This window comes from Erithacus rubecula, assembly GCF_903797595.1.
Source record: "Erithacus rubecula genome assembly, chromosome: 6".
Taxonomy (NCBI): Eukaryota; Metazoa; Chordata; class Aves; order Passeriformes; family Muscicapidae; genus Erithacus; species Erithacus rubecula.
Window position 1 is genome coordinate 43,500,382 of NC_136688.1, and position 24,915 is coordinate 43,525,296.

Below are 24,915 nucleotides of genomic sequence, written 5' to 3' on the forward strand. Positions count from 1 at the left end.
AGAAGTTTCAGTGAACTTATTGCTGTGAAGTGAAGCAGAGCTTTACCTCTTGCATCCTCTTTCTGTTCGGATTTGTTCAACGCAGACTTCCCATCTATCAACACAGGTTTGATTTTCTTATTCCGTTTCTTTAATTAGATCTCTTTTCCCTATGATTTATGATCTATGAATTGTCACGGTGGTTTTCTATTTCACCTTTTCCTATACAGTCCATGTGCAAAGCAAGCTTAGCCATTCTATTTTACCATTACCTTACTTCTTACCTGATCATGTCTATGAGTTCTCTCTTGAGCTTCTCTATAACCTCACATTCATTGTGGGTTTAGCACTGGCTTTTAAACACATTCATTTAACACTGCTTCTCTCCTTAGCCTTCATGATACACTTTTCTCCTCATTAATGTATTTCCACAACGGCTTACTCACCACACTTTGTCTTTTCTTCCATTTCCATTTTTCTCAGTCATTTTTTGCCTATATTTCCAAATGACTTTGGGGTCATAAACGTTCCTCTTCAGCTTTTTTAGCCTGGGCAAGTTTCAGCTAATCTGCTTCCCAGCTTTTAGTTATTCATCACATTGCCTCACAAAAAGGGAAAGGAGTAGGAGGAGAGGCGTATGGGCAAGAACAGAGACAGCTAAACCTAAAGAGATCAGTACAGGACAGCCTTTTTTAAAAGTAAAGCTACTACATGCCAGGCGAAGCTGATTGTGAAACTATAGAATGAGCAAGCTCCAGGCTGGACTGGTTTCATTTCATGTGGGCAGAAAGCCACATGTCCATACCTTAAGAAATAGGGATGTAAAGAACAGATGTGTTTCAGACCAAACCCTTTGGAAGGGCTTCTGCACCAGTTGCTGGTTTATTGCAGGTGGTGTGAAAGCAGAGATCATTTGTTGGATTATGCAGAACAGCATAAATCAGCATAACAGACAGGTTGCCTGTTTAAATAGGCCATGACACACTGTCAGCTACCCTCCTTACTTCTGCCAAGGAATGCTGTCTGCTCTCCCTTTGAGGATGTGAATGTCAGCAAGCTAATTACACTTAAATCACACTTGAGTTTCCACAGTTTAGCAAGTCTTTCAGGGCCAAGCACTAACCCACGAAATTAAGGAGTATCCTGTTGCTTTAGATAGCTTTGAGATTCTCAGGCTCCCTTCTCATCCAGAACAAATTCATTTTTTCTTTAAAGCTTCACTGACATCATTCGTTTATAAATATCCAACTATTCTAACACTGTCTTTTAATATATACTATTTTGCATACAGCAATGGAGGACAAAAAGAGAGCAGCAAAACAAAAGCAGTCAGCAGTCTGCAGCTAACAGCACTTAACCAATTTCAGCTCATGCATGAGAAAAGGATGCCTTACTACTACCACAAGTCCACCTACACAAAACTATCCTGCTAGATGAAAACTGACACAAAATTCAAACAACAATAACCATTACTGGCAAGACTCTCCCAATTCACAGACCACAAAATTGTACAGGTTTCCCACCTGAAGCTTCAGATAGGCTTTGCAGCAATGCCCTGGAGAGCCAAACCCTCAGATTATCTCAGAGTAGGAAAATAGCTGATTTCCAGAGTGCTAAACACTATGTCAACAAACTTCACATATTTAAGAGATTTTAAATTAGTAGTTTCAGCTACTTCTATAGTTGAAATATTATTGAAAGTAACAGGTCATGAAAGTACCCAAAGCTGTTTCCCACTTGCTCCTTTCCTGATCCCTTTTTCCTTCTCCAGAGGAGCTACAAGTACACAGTATTTTTTCAGTATATCTTATTAATTGAATCTTCTTTACTGAAAAACTACCAACCTATGGTAATTTTTTCTTTTGAAATGCCACTCATTTCAGCGAAGGCAATAGCTTGCAATACCTCAAAGGACTGATACTGTCTTTCAGGATGTTCAAATAACAGATGTATACTAAAGCCAACACACAGGTAGGAATGAAGAGAATGACAAAACTACTGAAGTAAATAAAATTCCTTGCTCTTGTTTTTAAAAACATGTCTTTCTGATCATAACTTTCTGGTTTGTTCTCTATCATTGCACTGATGTGTATTTTACTCTCAGCCCCTTTGGTATCAGCATAGTGCAGTCCTTCTGCAACAAAAAAGACATGGCCTGGTGACATGGTCTGCATGAGACCGAAGCCTAATCCCAGAGCAGAAGCCCAGCATTCACAGTGATATTGGGCAACTGAATCCCATATTCCCAAAGAGAGAGAAACCAAACTGCACCTCAGTTTGAAGTACACTTCATCAATTTCACTTGCATAAGCAACAAGATAGCTGAAAGCCAGTGCAGCTGATGGGGAGAGAGGAGTAAAACAGACTGTTTCTGATTTCTCCATGAAGAAGGGTTTTTATCTGGTTCATTTGTTCATGTTTCTGTAATTTCTTCAGTCAGATCCTAAGTATGAGGAAGACAAATCTTTTTCAAGGACAAGTGTAATATCCCTCTCAATTGATGAGACATTAAATATGGACCTAGCCTATGTGTTATCAAGGATAGGAATTTGATAGGAAAAGAAAATTTTCGTCCTTTTTTTTGACTAGCTCTGTTAATTCCTCTCCACAGATCATTCTAATCCAATAATTATTATCACCCTCTACAATTCTTTTTCCAAGCAGATTCCTATCAAGCATACAAAGAGTTGTTTCAATTGTTTTTCTTGCTCTGATATTTCTCTATTTGGATTATTAGGATGCTTCTCATTAGCAAGCAGCTTTTAATAACTAATTCTTTAATACTTTTTTTCTATAATCCCTAACTCTCTACTTATTCTCTCTACCACTTAGACAGTGATTAGGGGCCCTCATTATAAATTCACATTTATTCACTTTTCCACAACAGCATTTTCTAAGGCCAGCAATTTTTTTTCAGGTTTAATCAAAGTAATAAGTTTTCAAAGCCCATTCCTTAAATATTTCTGCCTATCCCACAAGGGACTTCAGGAATTGATCATCCAGAAAGTGACCTACCTACACTCAGTGTGATTTGATAGTCATGCATGCACTGTAGACCTACAGCATTCAACAAGGGAGATGCACAGAGAACTAAGGCCAAAAGGTTTAGGTCCCTGCCAAGATGTCAGCTGAGTTCTAGAAGCAGCACAGCTACAGGGCAGCTGCAGACTTGTGAAGCATCTTAGGCTCAGTCTGTCTCCTACTCAGCTGGAGCAGCTCTGGATTGATGTTACAAACCAGAGTGCCTGCACCCAGGTTTGTAGGACAGGACCCAACACATCTGAATCCTTTGCTCCTATCCTGTTAGGAGGAATAGGGTAAAATAAAGATAGGGGCAGAAGGGAAGCTGGGACAAGACAACTTCCAGAGGCACAGGTAGAAGGTTCAATAATCAGATACTTACCACTGTTTTTCTTCACAGTTCAGTCTTTTCTTGTCTTCAGCAACATGCAAGTTGTCTCCATAGTTAATTCAAAGTACTATTTTTCGCCTGCTCTATCTAGTTTTTTTCTAGAACATGAAAATTCTTCTTCTTTGACATGGAAATAGCCTGGAAAGAAAAGCTGGCTTATGACACTAATGAACCAACCAAGCAGCAGTAAAATGAAACATCTCCACAGGATGTTCCCTTTCTTACTTACCTTCAGGGCAAAACAGGTTCAGAACACTAATCCAAAGTGCCTAGCCAAAATATGACTTCTTTTTAACATAATTAGATAAAGTCTGATTAGCTTATTTCCAGCTCTGCTTCCTTTTCATCTTGCAGTCCAGCTCTAATGGGTTGCTTTAGTCATTAGTGGGCATTAATAATATGACTTAGTTTTCAGGTGGGTGTTTTTTAATATACATATATACTGTAATCACTCACACTCCTAAATTAAATCCTGATGGACAAGGAAGAAGAAAGCAGCCTGACAATAACATAAATAAATTCTTAAATAGCAAGCCACTCTATCTTGCATAATTTTGAAGGATTTATTATGAAAGCAGGGCTCCTTATGGAAGTTTTTACTCATATACAGTACACAGGATATACAGAAACAGAGTATGAATGCCCTTATCAGGAATAGGAATTACTTTGCCAAAACAAAAAGATTGTCCTCCTTTTTCTCCTAATGATACATAAAATATGATATGATATGATATGATATGAGCATAACCTCCCCATTATAAACTCTCTGTGTGCTTTATTACAAAAGCAGAATGACTTGGTTTTCAACCCAGCTACTAATAAGATTATTTTATAACACATAAAAAGAAAAAGAAGTAGTATGTTAGCAGATGTATCTACCAATGTTATTTTTCTGTTCAACTCTATGTCCAGTCACCTAAGTCATGCTATTTTCTGCTATTTGATCTAATAGGTACAATGCAGCTAAATGTACTTGAAGAACCTGAAGTTTTATTGTATTTTGGCATGTTCTAGGTTTCATTTTTCTCTAACTCTAGATACTCAAAAGTGTTGATATAGAACACACAATGATGTCATTTTCATAATTTGGCATTCACTATTTTGCCAAGCTATATATCACCTACAGTCTTAAACAATGTACTGGCTTCACTGCAACAAATATCTTCAAATGCAGAAATAGGCTTCAAAAATTTGCAGTTAAGAACTTCCACTTCATGTGGCTTTAGAAAATTTGGATTGCACAGTGAAACACTTGACATTGTTATGAAAAAAATTACCTGTCATTGTGTTAATATTAGATAAACCTGAACCAAAATCCAACAGTCAAATATAAATTTAAATACATTGAATCTTCCTAAGAATTTGCACTGCTTTCAGCACCGTATTTGCTCTGAAATCTATGAATGAACTTCCAACAATGAACTCAACAATTCACATTTGTGCTACAGTGCTAATATTTTTTCGAGTTTTTCGAGATAAAGGTGAAAAGGAGACTTCATCCCCACTAAATTTTAACAGCTTCCTCATACAGTGCTGTACATCTTCCTTACAGGTTTTCCAATGCAGAATCCTTTGAAAGATTGAAATTTAGGAAACAGTATACATTTCTCCATCATTATACATTCTCCATTGTAGGGACCATGATACCCCGTTAATCTTCTTAAAAGATTATTCCAGAGCCCTCCCCATAGTAAAATAATATTACTCAGTTCTAAGGTTTCTCTTTTTGTGTTTTCCATATTCTCAAAAGCATAGAAGTGAATCAACAAATCATTCTGCGAGTATCTATGTTCATTTAAGGGCTTTCAGGTAGTCAAATAACATTAATTATGAATAGTTGCCTTAGTGGTAGACTGCACATAGCACAGCAGCCAGGACCCATGGAGGTTGCCACCTCAGTCTGAAATCACAGCTGTAAAGGCACTTGCAGCATTTAGTGCAATGAAGAAATGTGTTGAGCCAGCCAGGGCCACTTCTGAGATCATCATGAAGTTGTGGAATCCCAGCTTTACTCCCTGACATTATCTTCAAGCAAGCTCATTCATTGCTCTTTTGTGCAAGTCAGTTGCAGTAAGTCTCTGTATGTTCTGTATATGTTTTCTGTACGTTCCTGGAGCCAGTTTCACCCCCAGACATACAGAAGAATCCAAAGAAGCTTGTTCTTTACTGACAAATCTATTTCAATATTTCACACCACCTGGCCTTAAGACATTCACATCCTAAGCTGCTAAACTCATTTTAATTTACTTTTGGACAATGACTTCCAGTTACCCACTGTAATGCCTGAGGACAAATTGAAATCTCAGAAGATGATTTGTCCAGAAAACCTGTCTTCTAATAACACAGTACTTCTGTTCATTATTTTAGTATCATCCCTTCTGAGGTAGAAGAAAAATATTGTGTAAAATAAAGAATTGGTGTTGGTACATAACTTAGGCTAGAGAATAAGGGCTCTTACTACTGCAGTTGGTATGCAGAACTCCACAATTTGCTGAGGTACTTTGCTTGTTGTACCTTACAGGAGTTCTGCTTTCTGGTTGAAAATATGTATTTTGCCTATATTTACTGGTGACAATCCCACCAAGGGAATAAAAGCTTCTTGATTTCAGTGTGTTCAAAACATCCTTTAATCATTATTTCTAAGGAGTAGAAGGAAATACAGATCTCTGCAACACTGTCAAGATAAACACGTCTGAACCAATATCCCTGGATCCTGCCAACCTAATATGTTCACCTGTCTTTTGCAGACAGATCAAGGATGTAATCTAAGACATCCCTGATCCAAGCAATACTTCTTCCTGCTAAAGCAGATTTGTCTTTCTAGTTGTAGCACCAGGCTGCCCAAAGGTACAGTGACACAGTTTTTTACTCCAACTGACCTGTATTCTGTGAACACAGGGCAGAGGAGGGAGAGACCACATCTATTTGCAAAGAAGTTTAGGCTGAAAAGTAGGAGAAGGACTTTTCTATCACATCAATGAGATATTGGAACATCTTATTAAAAGAAATAAGCTTATAAATTTGATTCACCTGCAGAAATGTTTTTTTCACACAGCTGACTAGATATTTGACATAGTATTTCAGGGAATAGCCCTGTGTTCTTTCAAACAGCCTGAAATCAACAACAGAGCTCTGATGCAACACCCCAAAGGGAAACACTGTGCTCTTGGAAGGCTGACACAAATTCAGATCTGAAATATGAGGCTGAAATTTGAATTTATTCCTTAGGTAAGTCATATTTCTTATTTAATCTTTGTTTTCTCTGGGTTAACTAGGATAGGCTTCTACATGGAATTCCAGACTCTATTGAAGTCTTGCAAGATCCATAATGCTTTCCTTGTCTAGAGTTTTAATCAATGAGAGCTAAATCTCTCACTGATAGACCTTTCTTGCATGTTGTTACATTTTCCACTTATCCCTGCATACTTGAGAATCATTTCCTTCAAAATTAATTCTAAGACTTTTCATATTACATCAGACTAAAAATTCCAAAGCTTTTAAAGGATAATTACTTTCTTTTTTGATTTGTATAATTCATCCTCCTTAATTTATTTAAAAATTACAACAGTAAACCTGCAAGTTCAGAATTCTTAGTTGAATATTTATTTTAAAAATCCCACCCATCATGTTCTATGTGTATTCCTGGTTGCTGTGTTTAATTTTGAAGAAAGAATTACGTCCACTTGAAAATGTGTAGAAAAGAGGACATATGTCTTGCAAATCTGTCACCTCTCTCAAATTTTGTTTCCAGATGTTAGATTCTGCTTTTCTTTGTACACATCTTTCAGTATTCTAGTGAATACAAGTACCTATCTCTTCATTCTCATGACCACTGACAGGACTCAAGGAAATGACCTGAATCTGAGTCAGGAGAGATCTAGGTTGGATATCAGGAGAAAGCTTTTCACCCAGAGAGTGGTTGGGCACTGGAACAGGATCCCCAGAGTCACAGCCCCAAGCCTGACAGAGTACAAGAAGCATTTGGATAATACTCTCAGGCATGGTGGTGGTGTGACTCTTAGGGTGTCCTGAATAGGGTCAGAAGTTGGACTCAGTAATCCTCTTGGATGGGTCTCTTCCAACTCAAGCTTATTCTGATTCTATGGTTCTACATTTACAGTATTTTGGAGACATAGTTTCCGCTTCTCAGACCTTAAAACGACTGGAAAAGAGCCTGCTCTTCCCATTGTCCATTCCAAGGCCTCTGTGAACAATTCTGTTCCCCATCAACTCAGCTGGTCAATAAACCACTGAGCTGTTTCTCCAAACTTCCAAGAATTACCATCATGTTCAAATGGCCTACCTGAATCAGTGTCTCCAGCTCTAGCTCGGTTACACAAATGTGCTCCCGGAGAAAGTCAGCCTTCTCTGTGGCGATGGCGTGCTTCTGCCTGCTTTCAAAGGGCTGCTCCAGGGCACGGAACACCAGTCCTCCTGCCACCAGGTAAATCACCACCACGAAAAAGATGGCCACCACAGCTCTCCAATCCATGACTTTATGCCGGCCTTGGCAAGGGGCTTCCATGGCAGCAATAACGGTGGTTCGGCAGGAAGTGGAGAATTGTGGAGATGGGAAATGCCCTTTGGGTTTGGGTTCAGGCTCACGATGTGGCACTGATGAGGGAACAGTCACTGAAACACAAAGCAAAAAAACCTTTTTCAAAATCAAATCTCTCAGGGTATGACCTTGATTTTAATAAAAAACTTCCTAAATAACATTTCCAAGACTTTTACATGAATCATGTTCTTCACATAGATACAGTTCTTCTCATCTGGAAGGTTCCATGTCTACTGTGTCCATCCATACTCAATGGACACCTCAAGGGTTTCCTTTTCCCATTATCTGTAGAACTTGACCCATTACCTCTAGAACTGGACAGGCCAGTTACATGTCAAAAAGTTCAGAACTACACAGAAAAATGTATATGCAAAATGAAAATGAAAATTCTGACCAGCTAGGATTACACATGGTGGTGTTTGGTGAAGGACCCTGGCAGTGGTCCTTTTATGTCTTTAAATGATAACAATAATAGTATTAATAGTGCTAAGAACTGTTAATGAGCACTGACCACTACCTGACCTGGTATTGACAGAAACAGGAAATGCTTTGCAAACCACAGGGCTATGTGGCTAACATAAACTGGCCCATTTATTTACCTGGATTCACAAAACCATCACTCGTGAAAATGGTTTTAAAGTCTGGAAGCTTCACAAAGTTTAGCATAAATAATGTGTCAGTCAGAGTATATGAGATGTCTGAGGTCAGTTACATGTCAAGTGCAACTGTGGAACTCTCACCTAGGGACTGAGTCACTGTATAGCCCAGATGACCTTCACAACACATCAGAGTTCCAGTTGGACTTAATAGTCCAACCATTGTGTCAAGCTGCCAAGGCAGGTAAATCAAAGCTGGGTCACCTCCAAATAATTCAGATATTCCATCATCACGCTTCCCCACTCTCTGTTGCTAGTGTTACCAATGGCAAGAGGAGGCCAGGTCCCTCAGCATCTACTGCAAAATTTGAAGATGCTGTATTAACTTTAAACCAAATTCCTGTGTAATCTTACCATGGTGCAGCTGCCACTGGCCTTTAAGTTCTTTGAAAACAGATTAAATTTTTGCATAGCAGATCTAAATCAGATTATAGTTAAAATACAGCTACTTTAGGTGCATTCTCTGAACTTACTCACAATGTGTCTTTGCTGTTTCGCTTAGAAATTAAAGCAGAAAGATTTACAACATCCCATCAAATTGGCATTGTAACCCCATTCTCTAAATTTAAACATACAACATGATTATTCCCTGAGTCTGAAGCGGGCCACAACTTTTTCCAACAGTAGCCATTTTATGATACTGAATAATTTCAGAACTAGGGCTTTTACTACAGTCATGTTTTTCTACAAGCAATACAACTCTGAAGCACTGCATGGAGGATTAGAGCTTCCAGCTTACTTGATGATCAGTAAGCTACAGAAATCTATAGTTGCTTTACACTTACGGTTAATATTTAATTTAATATATGACTTACAGGTTCCAAATACCACATAGATTAGAAAGGATCCAAGATCAGAGCAAAAGCCTTTGTGACTGATTTCTTTTTTATTTGTTTTGCAACATTCTGTGGCACAGCTGTTTGATTTGACCATCATAAGATCTTCATGGTTCCCAACACTTATTAACCAGGATGGAGTGACATCAAACTTTAAAGGATATTTTCTATTACCTCTAGATATATTTCATGTGACTTTTAAGAACTTGATATGACAATAGGAAAAAGAGTGACAGTATTAGAAAGAAGTTACACCGTTAGTAAGATATCCGTATATTTATTCTCTAAGTCTCCTGAAAGTATTATTGTAATAAATACAGTGAATTTGAGCAGGAAACACCAGAAAAGCATGCAGAAGAGACATAAAATATTGAGGTTGTATGAAGCAGTTGGAACTTCCCTTTCTCTAGGCAAGTATATTAAATCTGAGTCAAAACATCTCCTTACTGAACTGAATTTGAGTACTCACAGAAGTGGCTCACTGATGTAACTCCATGTAACATAGCTTCCATAGGTTCCATAGAATTCATACAATTTGAATGAGTTAGAACCCATGACTACAGTGTTACCAACACCAAATCTGTGTGCCTCAGGGCTGATTTTTCACACTTCAGAATACCTAGTATCAGGGTCCAAGAATCACATGGTAAGAAGAGAGCAGAATTAATGTGACAGAATGGCATGGTTTTTTGAAACAGGTATCTACCTCACAACTGGCATAGTCCAGTGTAGACTGGGTAAGCCTCTCAGTGGAAAGCAATGCCTGCCTTTAATAGGACATAAATAAGTCAAGAAGATGGAAGTCAAGAGCTGGTATCATTAAAAGAGCATTTGTGAGTTTTCTTTTCCTCTCTGCTAGTATAACTGGTTCTTATTCAAATAATGTTTCTGGCCAAGTTTTAGCAACAGCCTTACAGTAAAATCATGGCCTATTTGGTTCTGTCTTCTAAGGAAAATGTGTTGTACTGATTTAAGAACAAGATGGGAAGTTCACAGTAGAGAACATAAAATATTATAAATATTTTGTCAAACAGCTTAGTGAATTACTGTGCTCAGCTTGCTTATCTCTAAAAAGAAGAGAACTATCTTAGTTTTTCATTTTCTGCTATTAGTAATAAATCCTAAGTGAACGTAGAACTATTGATCCTAAAGTACTTTATATTATATAAATAAATTCACAGGAGGACTGTATTAAAGCAGCTGGTTAAGCAACTGATGTGTAACAGAAATTGTCTTCTTACAAAATGGATGCACAAGGCACAACTGCAAAGATTTTAAAGCAAGAATTAGGTATTGGAAGAACAATGTAGACACTCCATCTAGGAGCTAGCCCACTCTTTACAGGACAGTGGGGTTAGGAACTTAAGGACTTGGAAAGAAGTCAGAAATCCTGATTTCTAATTGGAACAGCATCACTAAACCTGTACTCTCACAAAAGTGTTGCCATTTTCCTTTAAACCATGGTTTCATCAACTGCAAAAAAGGCAAGTAGTGCTTACTTTTCTATAAGTATTTCCATTTCTGAAAATAAGAGCTAACTAAAATTCCAGAATTGTAACAAGTAGTTTTACTAAAATCAAAGGACAAACTACATCAGCAATTCAACAATGTCCAGAGGTATACAGCATAAAAAAATTAAGAACTACATAAATTGTTGCATTTATAGAGACAGTTTAGAGCACAGTTTAGGACAAACAGAGCAAAATATAATAAATGCAGAACAATCCCTGCTTCATTTGTTCATGTTTTTTTCAAAACAAGCTGTTGTCAGAACAGGCTTTTCCCAAACAGAGCTTCATCCATATGTTTGTTAAATCATATCAAATCGGTCTCAGTGAAAGCAGTGATAGATATCCATTCACATGCATGCATTATATTAGCTGACAGCAAATCTCACAGGTACAGGAACCCTCAAAGGAACACTCAAAAAAGGCCTTACCCCAGTAAAAGGATGCCAGAGAACAAAGAAAGGTAAATTCCTGATTGTTTGGATTACCTTCAAAATTAAACAACAATATTAATGTTCCAGGTGAAATTGCAATGTTAAAATCTATCACATTTGAGATGACCACATTACCTGAGCGTGTACCAGCGACCATGACTGCAGAGGTTCCCACTGATGTCTGAAGAGCTTAAATACCTCAGATTTCTGCTAATATTGATGAGAATTAAGGAAGCAAAATCTCACTCTCCATCAAGAAGATGTGGCAAAGCCTAGCTGGTAGAAGTTGCGGGTGATTCCCTGCTAGGGAGAGCAGAGGGCCCAAAGTGCTGAGCAGGCCCAGCCCATGGCAGGCTGTGCCACCCCCGGGCCCGGGGCACAGACACCACCAGGACACCACCAGGGCACCACCAGGGCACCACCAGGACATCACCAGGACACCACCAGGGCACCACCAGGACACCACCAGGACACCACCAGGGCACCACCAGGGCACCACCAGGACACCACCAGGACATCACCAGGGCACCACCAGGACACCACCAGGACATCACCAGGACACCACCAGGACACCACCAGGGCACCACCAGGACACCACCAGGACACCACCAGGACATCCCCAGGACACCACCAGGACATCACCAGGACACCACCAGGACATCACCAGGACAATCCCGGCCTGGCACGGCCCTCAGGCCGCTGCCCTTCCTGCCCTGCCATCCACGGCGCCCAGGGGACGGCAGCACATAGTCCAGGGGCAGCCAGAAAGGACTGCAGGGCCTTTGGGTGTTGGGCAAGGGAATCTGGGCTGATGTTCTTCTCTCTAGTTACAGCAGAAGGCAGCATCATGGGAAGAATGGACAGACTGAGTCTAGGCTCCAAGGCTGGTGCCATCATCACAATTTTGGGGGTTTTGACAATGGAATAGTTTTACACAGCCCCAGGCTGTGCTGGCATCAGACGGGTTCACCCTTCTCAGTGGTGGAAGAGAGTTTTTGCATTGGGGCTCACTGGCAGGGCTTTGAACTAGATGTGAGGGGGTAGATGGCAATATGAGGCTTATTTCTGGCAAATGAGAGAAGATGTGAAAATAGATAGATGGAGGGACAGTGAGGGTTTTTTGCAGTGACTCTGAACTATGCTAACCACCCTGGACTATACCTGCAGTCTTACAGAGATGAGCCAGGGAGCCCTAACTGGAGCCACAGGGAAACACCAGGGAAATTTCTGAAAGGAATAATGGGGTGCTCCTCTAGGAAGGCAGCCTGGCAATCCCCAGGAGCAAGAAATTGGACAAGGAAGGCAAGAGACTGGTATGGCTGAGGCTGAGTAGAGACCGGCTGGCCAAATTAAAGACCAAGAGACAAATGTACGGACAGTGGAGACAAGGACATGTAACCTGAGAAAAGCATAGAGATGAAGGGATGGGGTAAGGAAGGCTAAGGAAAAGCTGAAACTGAACCTCACAAGGGTGAGGTTCACCACTGAACCAACAAGAAGGGTTCTACTGGTATGTTAACCAGAAAAGGGAAGTCAAACAAGCCCCTGATAAACAACATTGCTAAACTGGAAATCACAGATGAGAAGCCTGGGGTATTCAACTTTTTTATGACAGTCTTCAGTGACAGCCTGTGTTCAACTGACTTTTGACTATGAAAACATCAAAATGTGACTTTGCCACAGTGACCTGTACCCTGGCAACTGTCTTACTCAATATGCTAAGAACACATGAGATACAAAGAAACCTAGTTTTGGAGGAAAGTTTCTTAAATAGTTTAAGCCAAATAAATTTTTTTTTAAATAAACATGCCGTTCTCTGTGTTCCTGCTGCCCCAATTTCTATTGTGAAAAAACGTAATTCAAGTTTAATACTGTCTTACTTAGTACTTCATTTTCTTCCACATTCCTGTGTTACACAGACACACAGCAACATATATACATTTTAATGAGAGAATAGTAGACACATCTAATAAAAATCCTGCTTTCACAGCATTCAACACAGAATTACATAGAAGCCATATGCACTTAGTCATAAACTCAGCAACAAGCTTTAAGTTTGAAACATGAGTTGATCAGAAATGAAATTGGACATTTCATCTCCCATTTTAGTGGTGCCATTGAAGATAGGAAACAAAACACTTTCAGCTCAAGTAAAAAGGTTTGTTGATACATGTCTAACGGTATGTACCAATATTATTTCCCAAAATCCTCCTAATATAACAGGAGGCTTCTTTAAAGAATGGAAATCATGCATTCTTCAGACACATTCAAAGTCAAACATCCAAAATTTCCCATGAAGCCTTTTTATGTTTATATTAACTAGAAATTTGGTTAGAATTATAAAGTAATCTCATCATGTATTACATTTTCACTGAGAAAATTCAGGAGTAAATAGTCTTCTCTACAGCTTTTACAAGATTCTACATTGGCAGTTCAACATACTTCTGCAGTACTACTTAATGAGCCAGCATTCCTTCCTGAACTAATACAGAAATACGATTTTCTTGTCAAGAGTATGAAGTTGCAGGACAGAGCTCTTACGCACCAAAGCTTGGAAATGTCTGTAAGGTGTTTAAATTGGTTCATTTCAATTTAACTGCACGGGTTTTTCCTCCCCAAGTCCCTCTCCTGAAATAGCCACACACTGAATTTAACATTTAAAGGCTTCCTGAACAATGCAGAAAGGTAATATATTAATCTTTTACTCTAAGGCTCTTACTCATCTCCAAACAGAAGTTCTTGGGGAATGTGAGTATCTAGCATTTGCTTCCAATCTCAAATCTTTCCCACAGACTCCCCAGGTTCTGTCAGATAAAGGCAGCTGGAGTTAGAATTTCAGGACTGTGCCTGGAAGTCATGGCAAGTATAAGAGTAGATTAGAGAAACAGTGGAGGCAATCAGTGTATTTAGCTATCACCTATATGAACTTCTCAAGAATATGTCACAAACAGAAAATGTATGGAGATCAACAAATGAAGGGAATTGGATGGTCTAACAGCAAGTAGGTGGAAGTAATGAAGCACTGAATTTTCTGTCCATGTGTTGCCAAAAAATCATTAAACCATCAAAATTTTGCATTTTGAGGATATTGGAAATTATTTCCACTACCTGATTTGCTTTTTATTTCACTCCCCCTCACCCCTCATTCATCTTTTTCTGTTGTGGTTTTTAACAAGTTTTAGAGAGAGCATCCAGCACAATGAATGTTGAATTTTTATAACGGGGCATTCGATGCTGGTTTAGAAAATCTGGCTTTTAGAACAAAAATCCCAGTAGATAATGATCATGTTAGCCTTTGTGTTTGTGCAGCATCTTTGCATGATGTGGACTAATTAACAGGTGACATTACAGCTGTGATCAAGAAAAGGAAGAAAAATCCTGCCTGCAGGCTACGATTATGTATGGGGCAGAACACTGGTATCCCTGTGGCAGTTGTTATGGATTGAGGAATAAGAATAATAAGAATTGCTATCTGGGGACATACTATACTATAAGACATGCTATCTGGGGGCATTCATACAGTCATGGATCAAGAAAAGTGTTATCAGTGCTGACATGTTTTAAACCAGTTTGGCCCTGGTCCTTCTGCCTATCCCCAAGGCACACAAACTGAGCAGTGAAAGTCACTGCAAGCTTGCCACATAAAGGGAATTTCACCCTACTGCTCCTATGTCATTTTGTTGAGAACTGCCACTGAAATGAGAAGTATTACTACTGCATTTACTGTTCATGAAAGCAAAGCTTGACACACTGTTTGTTAGGAAAACACAGAATGCCTCTGAGCATAGAGTTTTTCACTGCAGCAGCATCCCCTGGGTTAAATCTAACACTGTTTTCCCTGAAGAGGATTCTCTAATGCAGCATTAGTGCTGCTGACTTCAGCAAAATCTCAGCTGTCTGCTGCAAATGCAGTCGTCAGCAGCAAGGCATTACATGGAGTATGAGAGACAGGTAAAGGCAGAAAGGGCAATACACATTAAACAAAATAGATTGGATGCTGTTAGAAGAAAAGTAGCATTGATTCCTGCCAGTTGCCCCTTTCCATGAGTGGGGTGAGAAGGGAAAGACTATGTAAGTTGCAAATCAGCATCAGGAATAAAGGCACTGTTTGCTTCCTATTATAGGGTAATGTTAGTGAAATAGAGTAAAAGTTCATAATACTGAATTGTCTCTGTTGGCGGGGAGAGAAATGTCAGCAATATGTATCAAAGGAAATTACATCTGAGCATTGTTTTGCCATCCCTGACAGCAGCTTTGGGAAGTACGTAATATCAAAAGGATCTTGCCATTTCTGTACCATTCGTCATATATTCCCACCTAGTGCTCAAAATTATGATTCTCAGTAAGCTTCCAAAACAAAACTATGTGATTCTGCTGCATCAGTTATAATTGAAACATAGTAATTAATTACTTTTGGAATATCCCAGCTACTTAATTAATCTGGAACACAATTGTTAAGAGACAACAAAAAGGCACTGTTTTATAATTTTTTCATTCTTTTTTATCAAAAAACTATAGTTTAGGCAAAAATAAAAAAAAAAAATGTAACAGCCTAAATTAGAACATGGTAGAATTCAGTATGGTCTGAGTTAAGGTGTCTCTTTAGAAAGAGCTTTCCAATGGCAAGAGTCTTCACATAGTGGTGATGCTGAGGCACTGTAAATCATCAGAACTAAGGAGAACCTAAGCCTCTTGTCTCTTCCCAAAAAGCTTCTTTAGTGTCACACAAGAACATAGTTATGCAGTAAGTAATTAGAATGAATTTTACCCTCCACTGAAGGACAATATCACTCCTATCTGAAACCATTTTTTTCCCACGAACAAATAATGAGGGAATCTTCCCCAGTTTCTACTGTCCATACAACCAGAATATACTGCTCCCATATACCTGTGCAGCAAGTGATGACAGAAACAAGTATCTGGCTAGCTGGTCTGCATGGCAGTGATCATACTTAGGTGGTGAGGTGATGGGAGCAGGTGGTCTTTGGGGAAGGCCTGGGGCTGCCCCTTTCTGCACACAGCCAGTTCCTGCTGATTCCAACTGACCCACAACAAGGCATTGCTGAGCCCATCAGGAAAGTTGGTAGCACTTTTGTGAAAGCTTACTTTAGAAAAGGAAAATATTGTGCAGCTTCGAAAAATGAGGGTAAAAGTGTGAGAAAGAATCCTAAAAACACCAAGGTCAGTGAAGGAGAAAGTGGCGCTCAGGAACTGTAGGAGATATTCTCCTGCAGCCTATGAGTTTTGGAAGAGATCATGATGGACTTGGTATTTCCCTGGAGCTCATGGAGAGGCTCACACCAGAGCAGATATTCACACTTTAGCATGTGAAGGAATCCAGTCCAGGGTAGGTTGGTATTTCCTGAAATGCTGCTACCTGAGGAGAGACATGCTGGAGGAGCTTTATCCTGAAGGACTGTAGTCCATGGTATGGACTCATGCAGGAGGAAGGAAAAGGAGAAAGGTGCAGTTCAGAGGAGCTAGACCCACCAAAACTCCCCACTTCCTATCCCCCCTGCACCACGTGGGTGGGCAGGAAGAGTCAGGAATGAAGTAATAAGGTTGCTAGGAAAAAGTAAAGCAGGGGAAGGTATTTTAACCATCGTCTTTATTTCTTGCCACCCAAATCTATTTTAGCTATAAATCAAATAAATTTTCCCCAAGTCAAGTCTCGTTTGCCTGTGATGGCAATCTCTAACTGGTCTCTCTGGCTTTACCTCAACTTACAAACTTTTTCAGTCTTTTCTCCCTCTCTCTTTTGAGGAGGAGGAGTGAGAGTGGCTGGGTAGGCACCTGGTAGCCAGCCAAGGTCAACCCACCACAGAGAGTTGCACTAAAGATGATTACACAACTCAGACTGTATTGTTCAGCAACACTTTTCCTCTGAGTTTCACCTGTTGTTTGCATATGGACTTGATGAACAAGTCATCAGTCCAAGCTATAAGAATATCAACATATAGATCAGGATTTAAACTACAATGATGAACAGGAGTCAGCTAAAAATGCAGCAAACATCCTTCCAACAATAATGCATGTTTATCACTCTCTACTGAAGCTGGGTCAATTTGGAACAAAAGCATTCCATTGTTGAGAGGATTGATTTTTTTACTTTTTATCACCTTTCATTCTAATTTTCCCTTCTCAAACATAAGCATTTTATTTTACTCACTTTCTACACCCATTTAAGAAAAATGGATGCCAGCAGCATACATTTTCACATGAAGTGAAATGTCAAATTGATTAAATATTTCATGCTGGCAGGAAGTGAATGCATATGTAACCAGTGAAGTAGCGATACAATGTGATAGCTCTGGAAATTCTAAAAATGTATAAGAAAACCTCAATCTTCTTGTAGATGCTAAATGGCTTGAAATTGGGTACTGGGAAAATCTGACAGGTTGGATTACTTATTAATCTAGCTGTAATCAGTTTAACAAGTATGCAAACAATTAAAAAGTCTATGCAATTATCATTCCCCTGAGCTATGCCATGTCCCTCTGCTTTGTGAGGCTGTTGTAAAACTCTCTGCTATTCTATAATTTAGCAATTCTGAAACTACTGTCCCTGAAGAGATAGAAAAACGTATGTATCAGCAAATTTAATTTTAGTCAAGAAAGTGTAGTGAGGGAGGAGGGTCTGAATACCATTTTCATGCTTATTCTACTTCTGAAAGACAGGGCCAATTCTAACTGTGAATGTTCTAAAGCACAGAAGGATGGCAGTTCAAGCATCTCACTAGAGCTTTCAAAGCAGGGAAAGAGAAAACTCACAGTGGTGGCCTGGGAAAATAAGAAGCCTGAAAGGCTAAAATCCAAGTGCCCTTAACCATATAAACCCCAAAGAAATCTCACTATGCCAATTAGTTTGTTCCTAAATTAGTTTTTGTATATGTCTTTATTAATAGTCAACACAGTCATCTTTTCAACATCCCACATCAATTTCCATTGCAGCTTCCAAAGTATTTGCTTAATATAAATGAAAATGCTGCTTAGATCATATGTAAAAAGGTGAAGTGCAAACTCACAACTGAAAATAAGACACTAAGTAACTTAAGAGAGTGATGAATCCTTTCCTAGATCTCTTAAGAACAGTGCAGGAAATAACTGATTAATCTGTACCAAGGAAGTAGAGAAATATATATTAAGAAAAGTCTAGCTACAAGGAGAGCTAAGCATGGGAACAGCCATCAATATATTGAAATGCCCTTTGTTGGAAGTATCTAAGAAGAGGACATAAAATCACCTGCCAGAAATTGTCACTGTTGCTCATGTCCTGCATATCCCTGTGAATCCAAGGAGAAAAGCTACCAGTGAAGGCTAACAGAGAAAAACAGCCTAATACTGTTGTATTCAACATCCAGAATATGTAAAAATAGAAAGTAATGAAATGTTAAAGGTATATTAAAAAAAAAAATCAACTCCTAGCAGGAAAATGCTCTTGAAATCCTTTTCCTACCCTTCAATGTAAGATAGTCAATCACACCTCAACATTCCTTTTTGCATCAGTTGTGCCAAATCTCATAGCATTTCACAAATAATAGATAAACACCTGTGACACTGAGAAGAAACACTATATGTGTTCACAGTTTGCCTCATGTAAACACTGCCATAGAGAACTTACCAAATTAAATTCAAGAGTAATTTCAAAAGCTGATTAACCAAGCTCTTTGTCATATGAGCATCAAGAAGGTACAACTATTTTTCATCAGTGTATTAGCAAATTTTCAAGTTATTTTAGGAGACAGGCTCTTTTCCACTATACATTATAGAATGCCATTCTATTGCAAAATTAATAGACAGCCATAAATCAGATTCCTTTCTTTTGTTGGTTATAAAGGCAAAATGTGATAACCACGTGTAAGCTGCTCCAGACAATTATTTCCAAGAAGTTCCAGATTCTGACCCAGCCTCTCCTCTGTCAGAACTGCAGTCTGAGTGTGCTCATGAACTTGAAATGGACTGCCCAACAGTTACTCTCCTGTGAACACAGCCTTAGAGCTCCTGCTACTGAGGCTATGCAAATGTCAGGGAAACAACAGGAAGCTCAAGGCTGGATTGAGCAGGTATCTGCCAGGATTTATCCACTGACATTAAAAAAATAATCTCTGCAAAAGTCATGGGATGCTGGGATACTTTCCCCTCCCTCCTCCCTCTCCCAGGCACTGCGCTATTCTAACGCATACGTGACAGCTCACTGGTCAGAATGGATGTGCTAAGGCAGGATATGAACTCCAGGAATAGCTGAAAGCATCAGGGTTTTTTCTAGTTTGGCTTCAGGACAGCAGTCCTCAGGGGGGTTCCTAGCTAACACTGGCATTCACATGAAGATGCACTGCTGCTGACACCATTTGTAGCACTACTTACAGAGCTGCCAAGTCCAGACGAATACTTGATAGAGGTTGGTCTTGTGCTGGAGTGAAATTGTAAAATGCTGGAGGGCAGTTTGGATTTTGTTTCACTTGCTTTCACCTTCTCTCTCTCCTGACCTCTCCTCCACCCTGCCCTCCTCCAAATCCATCCATCTGCTCTTGTCCCTCACCCTCCAACCGTGCTGGCAGAGTGGGAGGTAGTTCACCCCTAACTCCCTAACTCACTGTTCAGCTCCTCTTCTCAGCACTACCCTTCCCATAGCCCCTGACACCTAAGCCAACGTTCAAATGGACAAGGTTCATCAATGAACTTCAGGAGAATGAAAAATTGAGCAGAAGAGCATTGCAGTGAGGAGCAGGAAGCACTGAGGGGAGATTAGAAGTGATTGACAGGGGAAGGTCCCAAATATGGAGCCCTCCCGCTTCAAGATTGGTGACTGTGTTTGTTCCAACACACTCATTGGCAGCAGAGCTATCATCAGCTTCATGAGTCTATTTATAGAGAAACCGAATACGGAGAAACCCATGAAAAATTCTCACCTTGAAATAAGACAAAAACCAATAGATCATGCTAAAACCTGTTTCTCTAGCAATAGATTGGTAATTCTTGTCCTGCTAAAATTGAGAGTTCTAGTTCATGCAGGTCTCTGCTCTGCCAAATAGAAAGCAAGTGCTTTTGCCTCAATATCTTGAGGTGTAGAGATGACTATGAAAAAGAGTTCCTGTCAGAAGAAATGACCATACCATTGTTCTTCTCATTAGGTAACATACCGAAAAACTGAATTTTTGCCAGTATGGTACAAACACCAAGGAATAAACTAAAATAAGCTGTTCTCTGGCTTTCTACAGATTTCACTCTTCAATGAACAACAGACAGGTTGAACAGTGATGCTGCTATTTATCCATAATCTTCTTTTTTAGACTAAACCAAAATTTTTAATTACATCATTATGTGCTTTGTATGAAACAAGTTGTTTAATTTTCCTCAATAGAAGTGTCCCAGGATTCCAGCAACATTTAGGAAGAGTCTTAATCTCCCATAACAGATTTTCATTGTGTTCCACTTCAAAGTACTCACAGGATGATGTAGGGTCAGGGATTTTCCTGGGATCTTCCAAAAATCCTATCTCACAGATTCAGAAAAGAAATTCAGCCAATGGTCTCATGGCCAGACTAAATAGTCAAGCAAACCTTGTCAAGTCAAGTCCTGGATTTTAGCATAAGAAGGCCTATGTACAAAGGGAAGGACATTCTTATTGAAAGGAACCTACTGGTAAAACAACCAAGTGGAAGAGACAACAAAACAAAGATTCATGCTGGGCTTCCTAGAAGGAAGCTATCTATTCTACACTTGAAATAAGATTGATGCTGGCTGTCTGCCAGAGAAACAGCTTTACAGTGGAGTGAAGGAATTTCTTGACCATCTCAGTCTCAAGACTGAGTCAATAAGGGGACTTCAGCAGTTCCACTGACTGGACATCAGGCTAGGCGTGCCTCCCCCAATATGACTACTGATTAGGATCTAAGTAAAAATACTCCGAATTCAAGCAAATCTCATTAGTGATTTACCATTTCAATTCAGTGATGATTTCTCAAATTTTCTGTGCAACAGCAGTAAAAGTGGAACTTTCCATGTGGCAATGGCCAGAAATCTTGTAAGAAGCACACTGCTTGGGCTGTTTTTCAGTTCACTGAAGATATACTATTTGAATAACCAGAGGATCCAATCTATTTCATTGTCTTTAGTTCCTATGCACATTAGTACTCTTAGTTAAAGTGATTGAAAGCTTTCCAATACTTTAAAAACCTATTCTGGAACAGGATAAAGAATACATATAAGACAGGTAGGACAAAATTAATCTGAACAGAAAAGATTTTTCACAAGGAAGAGGAAGTTGCTATTTGAAATACATTTTTTCAGCATAGGCATTTTGATACTTTTATTCCAAATTCTTTATAATGTACACATTGTTCTCTTACACTTTCAGTGTGTAAGTCAGCAGAAACAACCCTTGTCTCATTTCTTTGCTTGGCTGTAACTTGGAATACATCCCACTAATCTGTCAAAAGAAATGTGGTCAAATTGATCAGTGCAGCCTAGAGAGATTCTGCTGACCCTAAACCAGACGTTTACTGAAAAATCTCCTAGCTCCAATAACTACATTTGACTGTAGCTCCCTTAACCACAGCAGGTTCTTAGAATACCCTAGAATTTCAGATACCTACTTATATTAGGCTATTTTAGATTAATTAATTATTATATTAATTACAGCTGTTTTATACTCCAACAAAGTGACACTCAAATAGTGTAATTCGGTTTCCCATCCCACTACCAAGTGAGAGGTTATGGGATAACCTAAGTGGCCTTAAGCTGTGCTCCAAAAGGGCAGAAGTCTCCCTTAGGTCTATTAGCACCAGGCCTATACAAATATCTCAGCTACCTTAAAGCCCCCTAAATGTCAGCAGATGCCTATTTTTAGAAAACTGAATCAACAAAAAATGTCTGGTAGCAATGAGAAATTCAGGTCACTAAGTTATATGTCATTGTAACCCAATAACAGACCGTATTTCCTATGAATACAAATTAGTCTGTAGGATCATGAAGAGGTGACTCTGGGGTTGTTTCTGCAGTTGTCATGATTGCTGATACTCAAGGCCTCTCTACCCAATGCTTCCTTGTACAATCCAAACTTAGCAATGTTAACATTTAAGTAATCAGTGATAGATCTGGGTTAACCTAAAAGAACATCTTTGAGATGGTCCTGCTGCTTCCTGCATTTCAGCTGAGAGCTTCTGCAGTACCATTTCTTTCATAATTCTTTCATCAATGAGATTTTTCACACACATAGCTAGTGACCGTCTTTTGTTTCTCTAAGATGAAAAGCTGAAATTTGAGAGGTTAAAAGCCCTGGACAAGCTGTCATTATGTATTTTCTGTTTTCAAATCATGCTAATGTTATTATATTACAGTATCACTGACTCTTCAAAAACTCAGTGAAACAAGTTTAAGGTGCCAAAATCCAAAATCCTCATCCAGTTAAGACAGTGGCATGTTGTTTTTTCTTCCTAGGGAAGAAAAGATGAGTCAGTCCTGCTGAGATATGAACATATGGCTCTAACAAACCTAGGTACTCAAAGCCTGGTGCTTAAAGCACTGTGATGATCCTGTAGGACCTGTGATACCATAATAACTCGTATTGCTTTCCAGGAAGATTTTTTTAGGGTCTTGTCTTTTGTCATCTCCTGCTAGCAAAACAGCCTATTGTCTTCAGCAAAAAAAGTATCACAAAGTCACACATAATACACAGATTACCAGAAAAAGAACTGAAGCAATTTAAAGACCTATTAAATGCATCCACTTGGGTACAAAATAGAGGAACAAATGGAAGAAACATTAAGCACATTTTTCCAATGAAAGACTAGTCAAATAAACAGATCATCATCTATGACAGATACTTAATTCATGAGATAAAAATATTTTGTAATATGTCCATGAGATTATTTATAATGTGATTTAGTTTTGCTCACAAACGAAGACCTTGATACATGCCTGAGGCACCAATAGAGAACACAAAGATATTTCAGGGATTTTTAAAATATAAACTATGATACATACTTCTTTCTAAAAGTGAGAAATAACATAATGTGCTTGAAAACAGTGGATTCTAGTTGAAGGCAGCCAAACTCATCTTTATGTCCACACATTTATTTTCTTGTCACAGTATTTTCAGCCTTACCACAGGTACACTCTATTCATTCTGCATTTTCTGCACTTCTGTCAGCAGATCTGACCCTGTCACACTTCGGACCCACACTGTTGTAATCCATATTTCCTGGTGCAATTTATTTTGTCCCTCTTTGTCAGGTCTTTATTTCTTTTCAAATTTCTTCTAAAATTGCAAATAGCAAACTCTAACAAAATACTAGACCTAAGTATGTCGGGATTTCAAAAAAGAAACTGAACCACACCCAGATTTTGCAGGTGATTATTAGTCCTATTCAGGACTCCAGATCCTAAGTGCAACGTTTCAAGTCCTTTCATATATGCTATATCTCACACCTCTTGTCACAATCCCAGCTTCCAGCAAGATGTTCCTTTCCATTTTAAAAGCATAAACGTAAAATTAAGCCAAGTTTGTGCATTCTCTTCCACCTTTTTTCCCCTCATACAGGTTTTGATAACAGATTCTATCACCCTACTAGGTTTCATTTCAACTTCCAACACCATGATATTCTCATATTCAAATTTCTACCCAAAACTCAAAATTGCACCAATATTCTCCTATGCTCATATTTTAGAAAACTGGATAACACATAGTAACACATCTACTTGAGACACTTTGCCAACAGTAAGATTTGTAATAGTATAAGAATTGTATTAGCAATTAAAGGAAGATATGAAATCTGAATTCTTGGTTTCAGCATTCCCAAACTAAAGAAACAGTCCCTAAATTCTGTGACTCATTAACATGGTAAGAGATTCATAGTTTAATTTTGAAGTATACTTTTGTTTAAAAACTATGAGCTGATATTTGATTGTGAGAAAAGCAGCCCAGAAAGTATGTTTGGAGAATAATAGTGGTCCATGGACTAAAAAGGATTGGTACTACCACTGTGAAGTATAAGGGTGTAAGATATATATTGTTCTCACCTGTTGTTTTATCTCATTGGGGTAACCAGTGAGAACTGCATGGCACATCATTTATGAAAGTCAGCATGTTCATCCTAGAGGATGTTTGTCATTACATTATAGACAAACAACTGAAATATAACCAATATCTCAGGTTATATATAAGCAGCCTCGGTTTGACAAAGGCCAGGTCCCAGGATGCTTTAACTCCTAGAGAAAACAAAGACCAGAGATATTCCTATGAAAAAATTATTTTAAAAGGTATTACTTAGCCTTTTGCTGAATGTCACTTCTTTTACATAAAACTTCTATATAAAAAACAGACAACTGTTCAGCATTCATACTCTCTACTTCAGCCTGAGATTATTTCAAAATGAAGGTTAGGCACTTGCATCACACTGAATTCTTTAATACTCTACCTTGAATACTAGTGTGTTGCTTATCCCTTTCTGATATTGACCTCCTCATTTTTCCCTTCCTATGTTGTTCCAGGTGCTTACCCTATTAGAGCATGAAATCTAGAGCCTCTGTCTT

At 38.9% G+C, this 24,915-nt stretch overlaps 1 protein-coding gene across 2 annotated transcripts in view; it reads right to left on the reverse strand.

Moving 5' to 3' along the window:
• The window catches only part of KCNK10 (potassium two pore domain channel subfamily K member 10), a 56,469-nt gene that overhangs the window by 24,398 nt on the left and 7,156 nt on the right, over positions 1-24,915 (reverse strand). The window contains exons 1-2 of one of the 2 annotated variants that reach the window (XM_079309788.1): positions 11,519-11,744; positions 7,695-8,023 (exon numbers count right to left, since the gene is read on the reverse strand). In XM_079309788.1, the coding sequence (XP_079165914.1) occupies positions 7,695-8,023; positions 11,519-11,540 (351 nt within the window). In that variant the 5' untranslated portion in view covers positions 11,541-11,744. Of the gene's footprint in view, positions 1-7,694; positions 8,024-11,518; positions 11,745-24,915 lie in introns of those variants that run through there. The other variant, XM_079309787.1, reaches the window with a different exon arrangement.